Source organism: Rhinopithecus bieti, unplaced genomic scaffold (assembly GCF_001698545.2).
Source record: "Rhinopithecus bieti isolate Rb0 unplaced genomic scaffold, ASM169854v2 scaffold_7681, whole genome shotgun sequence".
NCBI lineage: Eukaryota > Metazoa > Chordata > Mammalia > Primates > Cercopithecidae > Rhinopithecus > Rhinopithecus bieti.
This window is the reverse complement of record NW_016806571.1, coordinates 5,021,805-5,037,853: the sequence shown is the minus strand read 5'-3', so window position 1 is coordinate 5,037,853 and position 16,049 is coordinate 5,021,805. Positions and strand designations below refer to the sequence as shown.

General features: G+C 54.9%; 1 protein-coding gene across 4 annotated transcripts in view; it reads left to right on the top strand.

Annotated features, from left to right (window-relative positions):
* SLC30A3 (solute carrier family 30 member 3) overlaps positions 1-14,102 on the top strand; it is a 22,576-nt gene extending 8,474 nt beyond the window's left edge. The window contains exons 1-8 of one of the 4 annotated variants that reach the window (XM_017876934.1): positions 4,706-5,158; positions 9,381-9,562; positions 10,020-10,166; positions 10,268-10,421; positions 10,982-11,180; positions 11,442-11,547; positions 11,814-11,948; positions 13,220-14,102. In XM_017876934.1, the coding sequence (XP_017732423.1) occupies positions 5,064-5,158; positions 9,381-9,562; positions 10,020-10,166; positions 10,268-10,421; positions 10,982-11,180; positions 11,442-11,547; positions 11,814-11,948; positions 13,220-13,368 (1,167 nt within the window). In that variant the 5' untranslated portion in view covers positions 4,706-5,063 and the 3' untranslated portion in view covers positions 13,369-14,102. Of the gene's footprint in view, positions 1-4,705; positions 5,159-9,380; positions 9,563-10,019; positions 10,167-10,267; positions 10,422-10,981; positions 11,181-11,441; positions 11,548-11,813; positions 11,949-13,219 lie in introns of those variants that run through there. The other 3 variants (XM_017876935.1, XM_017876933.1, XM_017876936.1) reach the window with 3 other exon arrangements.
* The last annotated feature ends 1,947 nt before the right edge of the window (positions 14,103-16,049 follow it).

Genomic DNA, 16,049 nt, shown 5'->3' with positions numbered 1-16,049 from the left:
GAAATAGAGTGTTGGGGGAGAGGTTTCAGTGTTGTTGTTGTTGTTGTTGTTTGTTGCCCAGGCTGGAGTGCAGTGGCAAGATCTCGGCTCACTGCAACCTCCGCCTCCCAGGTTTGAGTGATTCTCCTGCCTCAGCCTCCAGAGTAGCTGGGATTACAGGCACATGTCACCACACCCGGCTTATTTTTGTATTTTTAGTACAGACAGGGTTTCCCCATATTGGCCAGGCTGGTCTCAAACTCCTGACCTCAGGTGATCCACCCACCTCGGCCTCCCAAAGTGCTGGGATTACAGGTGTGAGCCACTGTATCCAGCCAGCTTGCAGTTTTTAAAAGAACAAGCAGAGAGGGCCTGGCCAAATCATATTTGAGTCAAGACCTGAAGCATGTGAGGAGGTAGGTCATGAGCACATCTGGCAGAGTATGTTACAGCTGGTGAGATAAGCAAATGTGAAGGCCCTGGGGTGGGAGCATACCTGGTGTGTTGTAGGACTCACAAGAAGGCCAGGATAGCTGGGGAGTGAGGTGGGAGAAGTGTGAAATGAGATCATTGGAGCTAAATTCTGTAGGACCCCTTGCAGGCCATTAGAAGGACTCTGGTTGGTACTCTGAGTATGATGGCGAGTGACAAATCTGACCTATGTTTACCTAGCTGCTTGGTTGAGAATAGATTATACGGCAGTAAGGATGGAAACATGGAGACATGGAGGAGGCTACTGCGGTAATCAAGAAGATAGATGATGGTGGTTTGGAAAAGGCAGAATCAGGATTTGCTGACAGCTTGGATGTAGAGTGAAAATAGAGTCGTCGAGGATGACCCTAGGATGTCTGGCCTGAGCAGATGGGAGGATGGAGTTACCGTTTTCTGACATGGGAAGACTGCAGAAAGAGAAGGTTCAGGATGAGGTGACCATCAGGGGCTCAGTTTTGGACTTATGGAGCTCGATAGGCCTGCCTACCAGACAATAAGGAAGAGATGTCAAGCTGACATGTGGATATGAGTTTGGAGTCCAAGTGAGAGATCTGAGAGTCACCACCGAACAGATGCCATTTATTATTTATTTGTTTATGAGATGGAGTTTCACTCTGTCATCCAGGTTGTAGTGCAGCGGCACGATCTCATCTCACTGCAACCTCCACCTCCCGGATTCAAGTGATTCTTCTGCCTCAGCCTCCCAAGTAGCTGGGGCTATAGTTGCATGCCACCACACCCAGCTGATTTTTGTGTTTTTTAGTAGAGATGGGGTTTCACCATGTTGGCCAGGATGGTCTCAAACTCCTGACCTCAATTGATCTGCCTGCCTCAGCCTCCCAAAATGCTGGAATTACAGGTGTGAGCCACCACGCTAGGCTATTTTAAATCATTTTTAATAGAAAAATTCAAACCCATAGAAAATTAGAGAGAATGGTACAGTGACTCTCTAGGTACCCAACATCTAGCTTCAACAATCATTACTTTCTGCTGTTATTGGATAGTATTTAAAGACCGGAAACTGGATGATAGCTCCATGGGAGTGAGTGTGGAAAGAAGAGAAGAGAGTGACCAAGGCCTAGTCTAACTCAGCAAGAAAATATTGAGAAGGTGGGGAGGAACCAGCAAAGGGGACTGAAAATAAACAGCCAGTGAAGTAGGAGGAAAACCAGATTATGGTAGCCTGGAAGCCAAATGATGAAACAAATAATTCCCAGGTAACAATTTACTTACAGTATGATCAGTGCTGAAAGGAAAAAATAGTGTGTTGACCCAGCACAGTGGCTCACACCTGTAGTACCAGCACTTTGGGAGGCTGAGGCAGGAGGATCACTTGAGTCCAGGAGGTCAAGGCTGTGGTGCGCCATGTTTGTACCACTGCACTCCAGCCTGAGCAACAGAGTGAGACCCTGTTTCCAAAAAGAAACAAACAAACAAACAAACAGGAAAAGTATTGTGTGATGAGAGTGTATGACATGAGAATTAACCTAGTGTGGGGGCCAGGGAAGGCCTCCCTGAGGCAGTGGCATTTAAGCTACCGCCCTCCCGCATTCTCCCTGTGACCAGCTAAAATCCTTCCTCCTCCATCCTGCTTCCACTCAACTAGCTCCTCCTTTCTGGGATGGCTTAATTGAGGACTGTGTGCCAGCCATGAATGGGGTTTTGGAACACAGATGAGAAAGGCACAATTCCTGCCTTCAGGGAGCTTGCCCTGTAGCAGGGAGACAGACAAGCAAAGGACTTCATCACCATGAGGTGAGTGCTGGGATCAGATAAGCACAGTGTGAGCCTTGAGAGAAGCAGGGAGGGACACATACCCAGCCTGGGAAAAGAAAGTCAGGAAAGGCTTCCTGGAGGTGACATCTGAGCGGAGAGTGGAGTAGAAGTTGGACCTTCAGTTGCCTCCTCTGTCCGTGCTCTTCAGCTTGGCTTGGACTTGTCAGGTGTTCACTCTTGTCCACATGCTTACATTTTAAATTTTGCCTGAAATCTCCAGCCCAGCTTAAATCCTGACCTCAGTGCAGAGAATCGCACTTGAGGCCTGGCATTTGCGAGGACCCTTTGCAAAGATTTTCACAGGGCCATTTGATAGCTCTTTGAGGAACAGGTGCAAGCACCCTGTTTCGCTGCCAAGCTTTCCTTACATAAATTTTCAAGTGAAAGTTGGTATTCCCACCGCCGGCGCCCTCAGCTTCTGGAGGCGGCACGTTTGGCCACGCGCTGCGAGGCGCCTCTGCCTTCCCCGCCTGCTGGCTCCCGGCGGGGGCGGGCAGGGCACGTGAGGGCGTCTGCGCCCCCTCCCGGCACTCGGGTCTGCTGGCCGCGCCGGCTGCCCGGGAAGGGAAATCCCGGAGGAAGCCATTGTTGTTATATCCCCTGTTGTCGTCATCGGCTGAGCCGTGCCAAGAATCCCGTTCCCCGCATAGGGCCCCGCAGTTTCTCCCCATTCTCGAGCTCACCCGCCCAGGTCTCTACGGGCCAGGCTGCCGCATCCGAGGCGCGGAGTGCGCGGTGGCTCCTGCGCAACCCAGCTCCAGGGTTCTCAGAATTGGGGAGAGCCCTAGGATGGGTGCGGCGCTTAGAAAACCGACGGCGCCGGGCCCGACGTACCCAGAGCCCTGGCATAGCTAGGCAGGGACGTGGGGTCCACCTTGACTCTGAGAAGTAGCCCGACAAGGTGACCTTGTCCGGTGGTTTCCCCCTCTGGCCGCCTCAATTTGCCTCCCTGTGACCCGAGGAGAAACAGAGGTCCCTCAAGTCCCGCGCCTTAACGGGAGGTTGGAGGGAGAAAGACCCCTCTCTCCCTTGCCCCTCACCCAGCGTGGGCTTTGGACTGGGGAGGCCGGGGGCTGGTGCCCAGGAGAGGCTGGCGCAGCCGGGGGCGAGGACGGCGCGGAGGGCGCGCGCAGCCCCTGTGGCTCTCCCGTGCCGCTCCGCAGCCGCTGCGCAGGACAGTCCCTTCGCACGCGCCGCCCGCACACCTTGGCACGGGCCAAGCCACACTCTCCCCCGCCGGAACAGCCAGCCCGCCGCCCAGCTTGCCTAATCCGTTTAAGCCTCACCTCCTCCGCGAAGCTCTCCCGGGTTAACCCCCTCACTTCCAACCACTGTATCTGGCACGTGCTCCCGTTTTTGTTTTGTTTTGTTTTGTTTTTTGAAAGTGCACTCGCGGTCTCGTTGGAATAACACTGTCGAGGGTAGGCGTCTGTCCCCAGAAGCCTAAGTTCAGGACGCCCAGTGTGTTCTGAAGGATGCGGCTGATGAGTTTCTTGCTTGGGCTTACTAACCATTTCCACCCTCCACGCTTCCCCATCCCTGCTCACTCTCTCCCCTCCTCCTACGGACCCTCCTCTTCACAGACTGTCATAGCTTCGAGTGCACAATCCTCTTCCCACCCCCTCCCATTCTACAGTGGCGGCAGGTGCGAGGGGAGAGAACATTGAGCATTTGAAGCTTCGACTTGAGGCTCGGCCACCGACTTTGCTGTAAATCGCTCCCGCCCCTGGGTTTTAGTTTCCCCCAAATGAGGCAGAATGCGGTAATGTCCGGAAGGGCGCTGCAGGTGTGGAGGATGGGAATCACTGGCTGACACGCTGCCCCTCAGCCCCCTCTCCATAAACAGTGGCCGTGACACCAAAAAGGCGGCTCGACTCCACTGGCCGCCCCCGCCGGTAAGAGGACTGTGCGCGCTCTCCAGTTGCCAGTGCAGCGTCCAGAGCTGGGGAGGGAAAGAGGATGGGGGTCCAGGCCGGGCCCTTTATTCACAGCCTTCGTGACCTTGGACTCTTCTTCCTCTGGGGCTCAGTTTACTCATTTGAAAAGCAGGGATAACAATGGGTTGAAGGAGAGCAGGAAGCTTGTCACCCAATGTTTCTGTATAAAAATAAATGATCATTCGCGGTACAGTGATTGGCAGCAGATTTGGCTAGTGAATTCTGACCCCAGATTCTCCGTAGAGGGGTTTCTGGAGTCTCTGGAATCTCCGTGTGTCACCGCTCACCTCACGTTCTTTCTGGTTCTCTGGAGATAGGTAATGGGTCCGCCCCTGTTTCTGCCTCCGCGTGGGGGTTGGGGCCACAGGGTGACGGCGTGGTGGGCGACACCCCCCGTGCAGGCATGCAGAGTGATGGTCGTTGGGCTAAGGTTGGTCGTGAGGTCCCTGGGCTTGAGGAGCGAGGCTTGGAACCGGTGGGCGGGACTTTGCAAGAGGAGGGGCTAGCTCGCCTGGGGGACGGGGCTGCGGAGATGAGGAGTTCTCCAGAACTCGGGTGGCGGGGCGCTCCCGCCGCCCTCACCGGGCTCTGGCACGGGGAAATGGGGCTTTGGCAGTGGGGCGGGGCTTAAGGGTGGGGAGAGGCTGGGGAGCCTGGAGGCGGGGCTTGGGGAGCTCGCCCCACGCGGGGCGGGGCTCCGGCAGCAGCGGGATCTGCAGTTCGGACTCCGCGCGCCACAGTCGCTGCAGTTCGCTCCACTCTGGTGGCCCCGCCGCCCTGCAGGGATCCTGGGGGTCGGCGGGCTGCTCGGACTAGGCGCGGGGCCGGCCTGGCCTTTCCCTCCCTCGGTGGGGCCTCGACGGTCGGGCCACCGGGAACATGGAGCCCTCTCCCGCCGCCGGGGGCTCGGAGACCACTCGCCTGGTGAGCCCCCGGGACCGCGGTGGCGCCGGCGGCAGCCTGCGTTTGAAGAGGTAGGACAGACCTGGGCTGGCCCTCGGCCTGGGGGCGCCACCCTACTACCCTCCGTCCATTTCGTTGTCTCCCTCGGCGCGGGCCCCAGCGGCCGTCCCGGCACCCCGCGGGTCCCTCGGCTCCGCTGCACCCCGCTTAGTCCCCTCTGACCGCACGGAGCGCCCGGCCCTACACAGCCGGCTACGCCTCCTCCCGGCTGCCTGATTTCCTTGGGTGAAGCGGCCTCCCACTCCCCTCGTGCCGGCGTCCCAAGCCGCCGGACCCATCCGCTGCCCCCGCCGCGCCTGCCTTCCCTGGGAGCGGCTGCCGCTCCGTCGGGCCGGAGCCCTTGCCAGGTGCCTCGAGGTCCTCATTGCCTCTGGCCCAGGGCGGGAGCGCCTAGCTGCCCAGACTTCAGAGCTCCCTCTGTAGGCCCGGGGGCTTTCCTCCGCGCGCCCCCTCCAGCCGCGGCCAGCTGTGGGCGCCGGGACCCGAGGATGGGCCGGGCTCCACGCAGGTCCTGCGGGCCCCTGAGGGGCGGGCGGCCGCCGGGAAGCGAGGGGGCGGCGAGGAAGGAGCAGGTGCGTTCTGGGCAGCGGGGGTATTCCCGGCTCCGCACAGACGGGGCCGGGGCGGCGAGGTGTGAAATGAGGCGCGCCGAGCGGCCAGGACAGCGGGCCGGGGGCGGTAGGAGAACCGCCAACGTGCCCCGCCGGCCCCCGCGCCCGCCGCCGCCATCCGCCTGCCCCTCTGAGCGGCCGCCGGGCCTTCCTGCTCACCCCCGCGGGCCATCTTGTCTGTCGGCTGACCGTCCGTTTGTCTCGGGAATTTGGCAGGATCTCCGGCTTTTTCTCTACCCCATCTCTCTCAGTCTTTCTGTTTCTCTCCTAGTCCCTCTCCCTTTGTCTCTGACGTGGTGCTTCTGTGTGCTTCTCGTTCTTTCCCTGGGTGGAGGCCTTCAAGCCGGGTTGGGGGTGGGGGCGAGCAGAAGGGAGCTGGACCCCTTCCTATAGGGGCCTGCAGAAATGCGGTGAGGGCTCTGCCGTATGCCTGGCATCTCTTCAGGTGTCCTTTTGACTTTGGTTCAGCCCCTGCTACGTCACCCCTCTTCCCCACTCAATATTGGTTGTTTGTTGGGGGTTTCGGAGGGCCAGGGAGAGGAAACAGCCTTTCCTCGTCTCTAAACAGCATGTAGCCACCCCACATGCACACACCCCCACACACTAACAGCCAGACTTCCTTGGTGCCCAATTTATGCAGAACAAAAGGGAGCTGCCTGTTGATGGGTGGCCACCTTGATGACTGGCTGTGCTGTGCTTTACAAGGCCAGGGAATGAATGTTGCCCACTGCCCCCAAAGCCACCCAGCCTCTGCTCTTCAGACTCGCATCTCCAGCTCCAGTCCATCTTCACTCTCATATGGCCATTAGTCACCCAATCCTGCAGCATTTTCTGAAAGGCGTTTCCTAACCTACCTGACCCTCCAGGGAAGCTCTGGCCTGATCTATTCTAGACTCCTCCATCTCCTCTCCTCTCTTCTCTTCCTCCCATTAACAAGGTCATCTCAGTGCTCAGGACATATTTGTTCAAGCAGTCAGTGTATCTTCCTTTATGTTCCTTTGAGCCCATCACTTTCCTCCTCAGCCCTCCCCTGACACTTCACGCTTAGACTCCATGCCACAAACCTTGTCTTTGTCATTCTACATGTCTGGAATACCCTTCTCCACCTAGGTCTCATCTCCTTAAGCATGCCTTTCTCTGTGAAGTTCTCCGAGCCCCCTGTGAGGGGGTGCTGCCTTCCCTGCACCCCAAAGTGCTTTGTTCGTAACCCTCCTAACATCAGCCTGTCCTTGTGTAATAAGCCATTTGTTACAATCTGTCTCTCCCAGCAGACCGGGCTTCATTATGTGTGCTCTGCCTGGTGCACCTCATTGAACGAACGAGGAATGGTTTCACAGCCTCCTTCACTACCCCATCTCCTCTGGAAACACACCCAGAATCATACACGCCCAGATTCTAAGTCTTGGATGGGGCTTTGGAAATTCAAGAAATTAATCTACCAGTATTTCAGTTTTCTGTACAAGCACCAAATGTTCCCCCTACCTCCCTCAAAACTCAGTTCACCCACTTGGCAGAGTTGTCTTCAGCCAGAAGGCCCCAGACATCCCGCCCCACTTTGCTGCTATGATCACGTTTCTATCTGGAGCCATCGTTTTTACTCATGGGTATTCTTGTCACACCTCCATGAGTATTTCTAGTACTGTATTTTCTATTTAGGTCCTGAATTCTGTGAAAGATTCTGTCCTTGCTGGGTTCAGGTTGGGTAGTGGCAGGGGTGAGAATTGGACCAGAATGGACTTAGCACTCAGCCTGAGCTCACTCAGCCTCTGGCAGCCCTCGGCGAGGTCCCAAGCCCCATTCATTTGTCAAGGGAGGCTTATGGTACCATGCAGTTAAGGTAGGCTCTGCTGGGTGCTTATAGTCAGACTGAAGTCCAATTAACATGCTGCTCTCACTGCCATCCTCAGCCATAGCAGGCTGCACCCCTTCTTCGCCGTGACAACCCCAGCTCTGGAATCTAGCCATCGGTTCTCTGTGCCAGGAATCAGACTTTTTGGCCCCAACGTCCCGCTCGTCTCTTTTATTATTATTATTATTATTTTTTGAGACCGAGTCTGTCTCTGTTGCCCAGGCTGGAGTGCAGTGGTGCCATCTTGGCTCACTGTAAGCTCTGCCTCCCGGGTTCACGCCATTCTCCTGCCTCAGCCTCCCGAGTAGCTGGGACTACAGGCGCCCACCACCACGCCCAGCTAATCTTTTGTATTTTAGTAGAGACAGGTTTCACCGTGTTAGCCAGGATGGTCTCCATCTCCTGACCTCGTGATCCGCCCATCTCGGCCTCCCAAAGTGCTGGGATTACAGGCTTGAGCCACCGCGCCTGGCCGTCCCGCTCATCTCTTAAAGGGCCACACTTCAGCTGCATGTCTAGAGAGGGCAGGGGCAGGATCCGGGAGTGGAGGCTCTGGGAGGTGGGCCTGGAAAGGAGGCACACAAAGGCCAGGAACACATGATGAGTCCCACTCCACACTTCATTCCACCTTCCCTTCATACTGCCTTGGCGTGCATGGCATAGCATTCACCTGCCTTTATCAAAATCCTTCCCATTCTTCAAGGCCCTTCTCATGTTACTGCTTTCATCTGTTTCCCTCATTTCCTCATTATAATTAGTCTGGCCCTCCATCCTTAGAACCCTGATAGCACTCTAACTGCCCTAATGACAGTGGCCACCTTCACTTTATATCATTGTGTAGGTACATACTTGCCCGTTCACCCAAAGCTCTCAGAGATCAGCAGGAATCCTGCTCATTTTGGGGTGCCTAGCATAAGAAATTGATTTGGTTGGGGTCTAGTCTCAGCTCTAGCAACTAGCTGGGTTGGCCTCCATGTGTCCCCCAACTCTGTGAGCCTCATGCTTCTAATTTATTTAATAAAATGTTAGACTAGAGCCGGGTGCGGTGGCTCACGCCCGTAATCCCAGAAACTCAGTAAGCTGAGGTGGGAGGATCACTTGAGGCTAGGAGCTCGTGTGTGGTGAGTTCTGATCACACCACTGCACTCCAGCCTGGGCAACAGAGCAAGACCCCATCTCTCTCTCTCTCTCTCTCTTTTTTTTTTTTCTTTTGAGACAGAGTCTCACTCTGTCACCAGGCTGGAATGCAATGGTGCGATCTCGGCTCACTGCAACCTCCAACTCCCAGGTTCAAGCGATTCTCCTGCCTCAGCCTCCCAAGTAGCTGGGATTACAGGCATGCGCCACCATACCCAGCTAATTTTTGTATTTTTAGTAGAGATGGTGTTTCACCATGTTGGCCAGGATGGTCTCAATCTCCTGACCTCGTGATCTGCCTGCCTTGGCCTCCCAGAGTGCTGGGATTACAGGTGTGAGCCACCGCTTCTGGCCAACCCCATCTCTTAAAAAAGTTAGACTAGACCATCTGTAAGGTGCTTTCCAGCTGTGAAATTCTATGACTGTGTATGGAAGGAAAAGGGAGGCTGGGGTCTGACCTGTTCATTTAGCCCCCATCTCTCATGTGGCCCTCTGCTGACACAGCTCCCAGATACGACCAGGCCTGGGGAAGGAGCGAGAGATGGTCTGATGAGGCCAGCATGGGGGACTGAAGACGTGGAGTGAGCAGGCCAGCCTGTGGGGCAGGCCCAGGTTGAACCATGTCGCTTGCCTCAGTCTCTTCACAGAGCCATCAGAGCCCCTTCCTGAGGAGTCCAAACCTGTGGAGATGCCCTTCCACCACTGCCACAGGGACCCCCTGCCGCCGCCGGGTCTCACCCCGGAGAGGCTGCATGCACGGAAGCAGCTGTATGCTGCCTGTGCTGTGTGCTTTGTCTTCATGGCTGGGGAGGTGGTCGGTAAGTTGGGGAGCAGCCCTTCAACCCCATCCTCCCAACACCTGTGCAAGCCACTCTCCACCCAGAGTCCCAAGGATGTTCCTGGGTGCAGATGCAGAGATGGGGATGGCTGGGATAGGGGAGCTGGGTGCCCGGGACTCAGGAAGTAGGAGAGGTGAGGGACAGAGCACCAAAGGGAATTCCAGTCGAGGTCTGGGGTCAGTGGGTCAGGGCTGGCTTCTTTTAAAAACCTTATTTTCTTGTTATTAAAATAAAATATATCATTGTAGAAAAAGTTAGAAAATACAGATGAATGAAAAGAAGACCATAACAGTAGTTAATTATACCTGTAGTCCCATCACCTGAGAAAACCCCAATTCACATTTTTGGTGTATATCCCCCAATTTATTTTCCATGCCTATACACACTACATGATATTTTCTAAATGGAAGCAGACTCCATCATTTCACCCTGGCAGGCGGGTATCTGGCACACAGCCTGGCCATCATGACCGATGCAGCCCACTTGCTGGCGGACGTGGGCAGCATGATGGGCAGCCTCTTCTCCCTCTGGCTCTCCACCCGTCCAGCCACCCGCACCATGACCTTTGGCTGGCACCGTTCAGGTAAGGCCCTTGCATGGCCCAGTGACTCTCCAGTCTTGCCAGAGAGCACCTCTCAGGGTCCCAAGCAGGTCTCTGACAGCTTGTCTCCCCCCACCCTGCAGAGACTCTGGGGGCTTTGGCCTCTGTGGTCTCCCTCTGGATGGTCACTGGCATCCTCCTGTACCTGGCCTTCGTCCGCCTGCTGCACAGCGACTACCACATCGAGGGGGGTGCCATGCTGCTGACCGCCAGCATCGCAGTCTGTGCCAACCTATTGTACGTCCCAGTATGGAGCAGGCACTTTGTGGGGCCCAGGGCGAGGGGTCTTCCTCCAGGATGGGAGAGCTGGCTCTCTCCTCCCCACCAGACACACAGACATGCACACACAGCTCTCCATGGGCTGCCCTGGGTGTGCCTGAGAAGGGTCTGGGATAGAGACCTAAAATTCAGTCAGCAGATCTCTGTTAAGGGCCTGCCATGGGCCAGCCACTCTGATGAGGGCTTTCATTAACATGATTGCATTTGAACCTCATATCCACCCCATGAGGTAGGTAGTATTACCCCTAGTTTACCATTAATGCAGTCAGTCCCGAAAGGTGACTTGCCCCAGTCATATATCTATTTAGGTAACAGAGCCAGCATCCCAATCCACGTGTGTGGCACCAAGTCTGGTATTCTTTCCCCCAGGTTGCATTGTTTGTCTCTCTTGCAAAATGCTATTTTCTTCCAGGGGCTGGGAAAGGGCTCCTGGGGAGGTAAGAGAATGGGGTGTGGAGATGGGGGCGTAGGAGGCCAGGAGCAGGCCCCTGAGCTGAGCTGCTTTGCTTCCCCCTCAGAATGGCCTTTGTGCTGCACCAGGCTGGGCCCCCCCACAGCCACGGGTCTAGGGGAGCAGAGTATGCACCGCTGGAGGAGGGGCCTGAAGAGCCCCTGCCCCTGGGGAACACCAGCGTCCGGGCAGCATTTGTGCACGTGCTGGGGGACCTCCTGCAGAGCTTTGGGGTACTGGCTGCCTCCATCCTCATCTACTTCAAGGTACCATCGTTGGAGACCTGCCCCAGCCTTCCTCCCCACAACTCCACATCCCAGCCCCCTCCTTCCCAGGTCCCAAAGCTTCCTTCCCCTCCCTCCAGCTCCTCCCTCCCACCTCCCAGGACTCTCCCAGACATGAGTCATGTTCTCTGTACCCTCTGCAGGGTTTTGAGGGGCCTCTCAGGTCCTGTTTGTTCAAGATACCCCTAGATCTTCCTCTGGAAGCTCCCTGGTTGTTGGGCTTAGGGGTCTCTTTCTCTACAGCCTCAGTACAAGGCAGCCGACCCCATCAGCACTTTCCTCTTCTCCATCTGTGCCCTTGGATCCACGGCTCCCACCCTCCGAGATGTTCTTCGAATCCTCATGGAAGGTGAGTCAGGCACCACTGTTCCTCACCCCTGCGGCCGTCTCTGACTTTACTCTCGCACTGGGCCACCACTTTTTGCTTTGAAGAGAGTACGGGAAGAAGGCTTGGCTCATGGGGTCTGCTGCTGCAACAAGGATTTGGGCATAGGGTGAATTGTAGGGGTAAAAGGAGAGTGGATACAGGATAGGGGAGGTGGAGTCCTGTGGTGGGGGTGCTGCTTCTGGGCAGGAGTGGCCCTGGCAGTAAGGCATGACTGGTGCTGGTTGCAGGTACCCCCCGCAATGTGGGGTTCGAACCTGTGCGGGATACGCTATTGTCGGTGCCAGGAGTCCGGGCTACCCATGAGCTGCACCTGTGGGCCCTTACGCTCACTTACCACGTTGCCTCTGCACACCTGGCCATCGGTGAGTCTCACTGGCCCCAACTAGTCACTACCTAAAACATACCCCACCCCAAACATGGAACAATAGCTTGAGTTACTAGGATTGTTTCAGTCTTTCTTGATCTATCTCTGTTTGTCTGTGTCTCTCTCTCACATACACACACACACATGCACACGCGCTCATGCATGTTGAACACAAGGAGTCTCCATCCACTGGATGCAGTGTTCTGGGGGAGGTTTCACCCTCTTTGAAGTAGCACAGGGAACCAACAACCCTTTAAAAGATCATTAGTGGCCAGGTGCGGTGGCTCATGCCTATAATCCCAGCACTTTGGGAGGCCAAGGCAGGTGGATCACAAGGTCAGGAGATTGAGACCATCTGGCTAACACTGTGAAACCCCATCTCTACTAAAAAATACAAAAAATTAGCCTGGCGTGGTGGCGGATGCCTGTAGTCCCAGCTACTTGGGAGGCTGAGGCAGGAGAATCGCTTGAACCTGGGAGGCGGAGCTTGCAGTGAGCCGAGATGGTGCCACTGCACTCCAGCCTGGGGGACAGAGCAAGACTCTGTCTCAAAAAAAAAAAAAAAAAAAAAAAGTCCTGATGCTCTTTATTAAAAAAATAAAATAAAATAAAAGATCATTAGTACCTACAGGTCTAGTGATGGGGCATAGTTAGGTAAATTACGGCACCTCTACCCTGAGGTATCATGTAACTGTTAAAAATGATGCTTATGAAGACTGTACGGCAACTAGGAAAAATGTTTATGGTATAATGCTGAGAAAAAAAGCTGAATATAAAATTGCATCTACATTATGATTCAACTATTAAAAATATATATGGTGAGTCATGAGCTGACAAAGGATTTTTGAGTTTCTTCCAGATGCAAGAAGCAATCAGAGTCATGCAATTTGGATGCCAAAAATATTATAATTTGTAGGATATTTGATGGAAACTCTATAGAGGGACAATGAGACAGATATTTAACATCTGGATTGTCCTGGGAAATCGGGTGGTATGGCTGTTGAAACGTTGAGCTGTTTGTTGACACTCAGTGACAGGAGAGAATAGGAGACTGGGAAGAGTTTAGTGTGTTAGCAGGGTTGATTGGGGTGAGTCTCTCCAACATTTGATTTGACACTTTTATGCTGTTCATACAACACAGAAAGAAAAGCAGGCTCCCATTCATGCCTGGCTTTAATGCTGTGCAGCCCCTTTCCCTGTCCTTATCTCAGTCCCTGCCTGTTCCTGACTCCCCTGGGAGTGATGCCGCCTCTTATCACTCTCCCACAGACTCCACTGCTGACCCTGAAGCTGTCCTGGCTGAAGCCTCATCCCGGCTCTACTCCCGGTTTGGATTCTCCAGCTGCACCCTGCAGGTCGAGCAGTACCAGCCGGAGATGGCCCAGTGCCTGCGCTGCCAGGAGCCCCCACAAGCCTGAGCCATGGCCCTGCCCTCACCCCACTGCCAGGCCGAGGCTCAGCCCTGGACTCTTAGCATCTGCTGCCCTGATCACAGAGACGGGACCGAGCCAGGTCCATACCCCTTCCTCTCTCCCTCCTTCCACCTGCCAGTTTCCCCAGCCTCAGCCCCAGCCCCAGCCCCAGCCCCAGCCCCAGCCCCAGCCCCAGTGGGCAAGACCAAAGTGTGGCGGAGAGTGGGTTGGGAGTCAGGGGAATAGATGTGACTAGTTCAGGGGCAGGGACTCCTGGGCCTCAGTGTGGCAGGGTGTGTTAAGGTCTGTGGTGCCCTCTCCACATGGTCTGGAGAGCCACGAACATCCTTTCCCTGCAGTCTATTTGTCTGTGTGGCTGGCTGGCTGGCTGGGGGCATCTGCCTGTCTATGTGCTGTTCGTGTGCCTATGCCTGGGGGAGGTCAGTAGGGGCCCCCTCCCCACATGGCCCTCGCTCTGTCTATGCAGGGGCCCTAAGCCCGCACTTTGTCCATGTGTCTTAGCTCTGTGGTTTTGTCTGTGTGTGTATGTGTTCTTGGTGCTGTGGCCTGTGTGTCTCTGTGCCTATGTGGCTGTGCTATGGTCTCTATGAGTCTGCTCCATCCATGTGTCTGTTTGGGGATCTGTCTCTCCATCCCTCTGTTGGTGCTGTGCCCTTGGCTATCCCTGAAAGAGGGAGGACTCCGCTGCAGCTCCACCAATAAACTCGTGTCTCACTGCATCTTTCAGCCTGTGTGCTGACTCCTCAGGAGGGGGAAATCAAATAGGTCACTTGAGAACAACCGAATCCCTCCTGTCCCTTCCCAGCCTCTGGAGTGACCTCCCATAGACCTCCTGTCCCTTCCCAGCCCCTCCACCCTCAGATGTAGGGTAAAAGCCACCAGTCTCTTTACTCCCCTTCCCCTGGCTCACAGCATGCCTGGGTCCTTGGCTCAAGGAGAATCCCATGTGTCCTGGGCTTGGTTGCAGGAGAAGGCTGGAAGGTAAGGAGCCAAGGAATCCCTGGGAGTCAGTCATTCTCAGAGGTCCCTGCATGCCAGTGGGCCTCAGGCTGGCTGGAGGGAGGCTGGGTCCCTTTGAGGGAGAATGGCCATAGCACTGATGTGGGCTTGGTTCTCAGGCCATCTAAGGAGTCCAGCAGTAGGGACCCCTCAACCCTGATAGCAGCCAACCCTGAGTCCAGGTTTAGGCTGTGAACACCAAGGACCTCTTTTACACCTATTCCCCCTTTGTCTTAAGAACTGCATATTTTGACACATTAAGTCTTAAAATCAGGCTCATTAAGGGATTGTTGATTTTCTCTTTTAAAAAAAGCAAACTTGGCCGGGCGCGGTGGCTCAAGCCTGTAATCCCAGCACTTTGGGAGGCTGAGACGGGCGGATCACGAGGTCCGGAGATCGAGACCATCCTGGCTAACACGGTGAAACCCCGTCTCTACTAAAAAAAATACAAAAAACTAGCCGGGCGAGGTGGCGGCGCCTGTAGTCCCAGCTACTCAGGAGGCTGAGGCAGGAAAATGGCATAAACCCGGGAGGCGGAGCTTGCAGTGAGCTGAGATCCGGCCACTGCACTCCAGCCTGGGCGACAGAGCAAGACTCCGTCTCAAAAAAAAAAGAAAAAAAAAAGCAAACTCAAGCTGGACATAGTGGCCTATGCCTGTAATCCCAGCCCTTTCGAGGCTGAGGCAGGAGGATTGTTTGAGCCCAGGAGTTCAAGACCAGCCTGGGCAACCTAGGGAAACCCCTGTCTCTACAGATAATTTTAAAATTAGCTGGATGTGGTGGTGCACACCTGTAGTCACAGCTATTCAGGAGGCTGAGGCAGGAGGATTGCCTGAGCCCAGGAGGTCAAGGCAGCAGTCAGCCATGATCATGCCACTGCACTTCAGCCTGGGCAACAGAGCAAGACCTTGTTTCAAAAAAAATCAAACTCACTGGGTTCAGTGGCTCTCGTCTGTCATGCCAGCACTTTGAGAGGCTGAGGCAGGAGGATCACTTGAGGCCAGGAGTTCAAGACCAGCCTGGTCAACATAGTGAGACCCTGTCTCTACAAAAAAATTTAAAAATATAAATAAATTAGCTATGTGTGGTGGTGCATGTATGTGGTCCCAGCTACTCAGGAGGCTGAGGTGGGAGGATCACTTGAGCCCAGGAGGTTGAGGCTGCAATGAACTATGATCATGCCACTGCACTCTAGTCTGAGCAACAGAGCGAGAATCTAAAAAAAATAAAATAAAAAATCAGCTAGGCAAGATGGCTCACGCCTGTAATCCCAGCACTTTGGGAGGCTGAGGCAGGCAGATCACTTGACCCCAGGAGTTCAAGATCAGCCTGGGCAACATGGTGAAACTCTGTCTGTACAAGAAATACAAAAATTAGGGCCGGGCGCGGTGGCTCAAGCCTGTAATCCCAGCACTTTGGGAGGCCGAGACGGGTGGATCACGAGGTCAGGAGATCGAGACCATCCTGGCTAACACGGTGAAACCCCGTCTCTACTAAAAATACAAAAAAAAGCCAGGCATGGTGGTGCATGCCTGTAGTCCCAGCTACTTGGGAGGTTGAGGCAGGAGAATTGTTGAACCTGGGAAGGTGGAGCTTGTAGTGAGCCAAGCTCAAACCACTGCACTACAGCCTGGGCAACAGAACAAAGCTCTGTCAAAAAAAAAAAA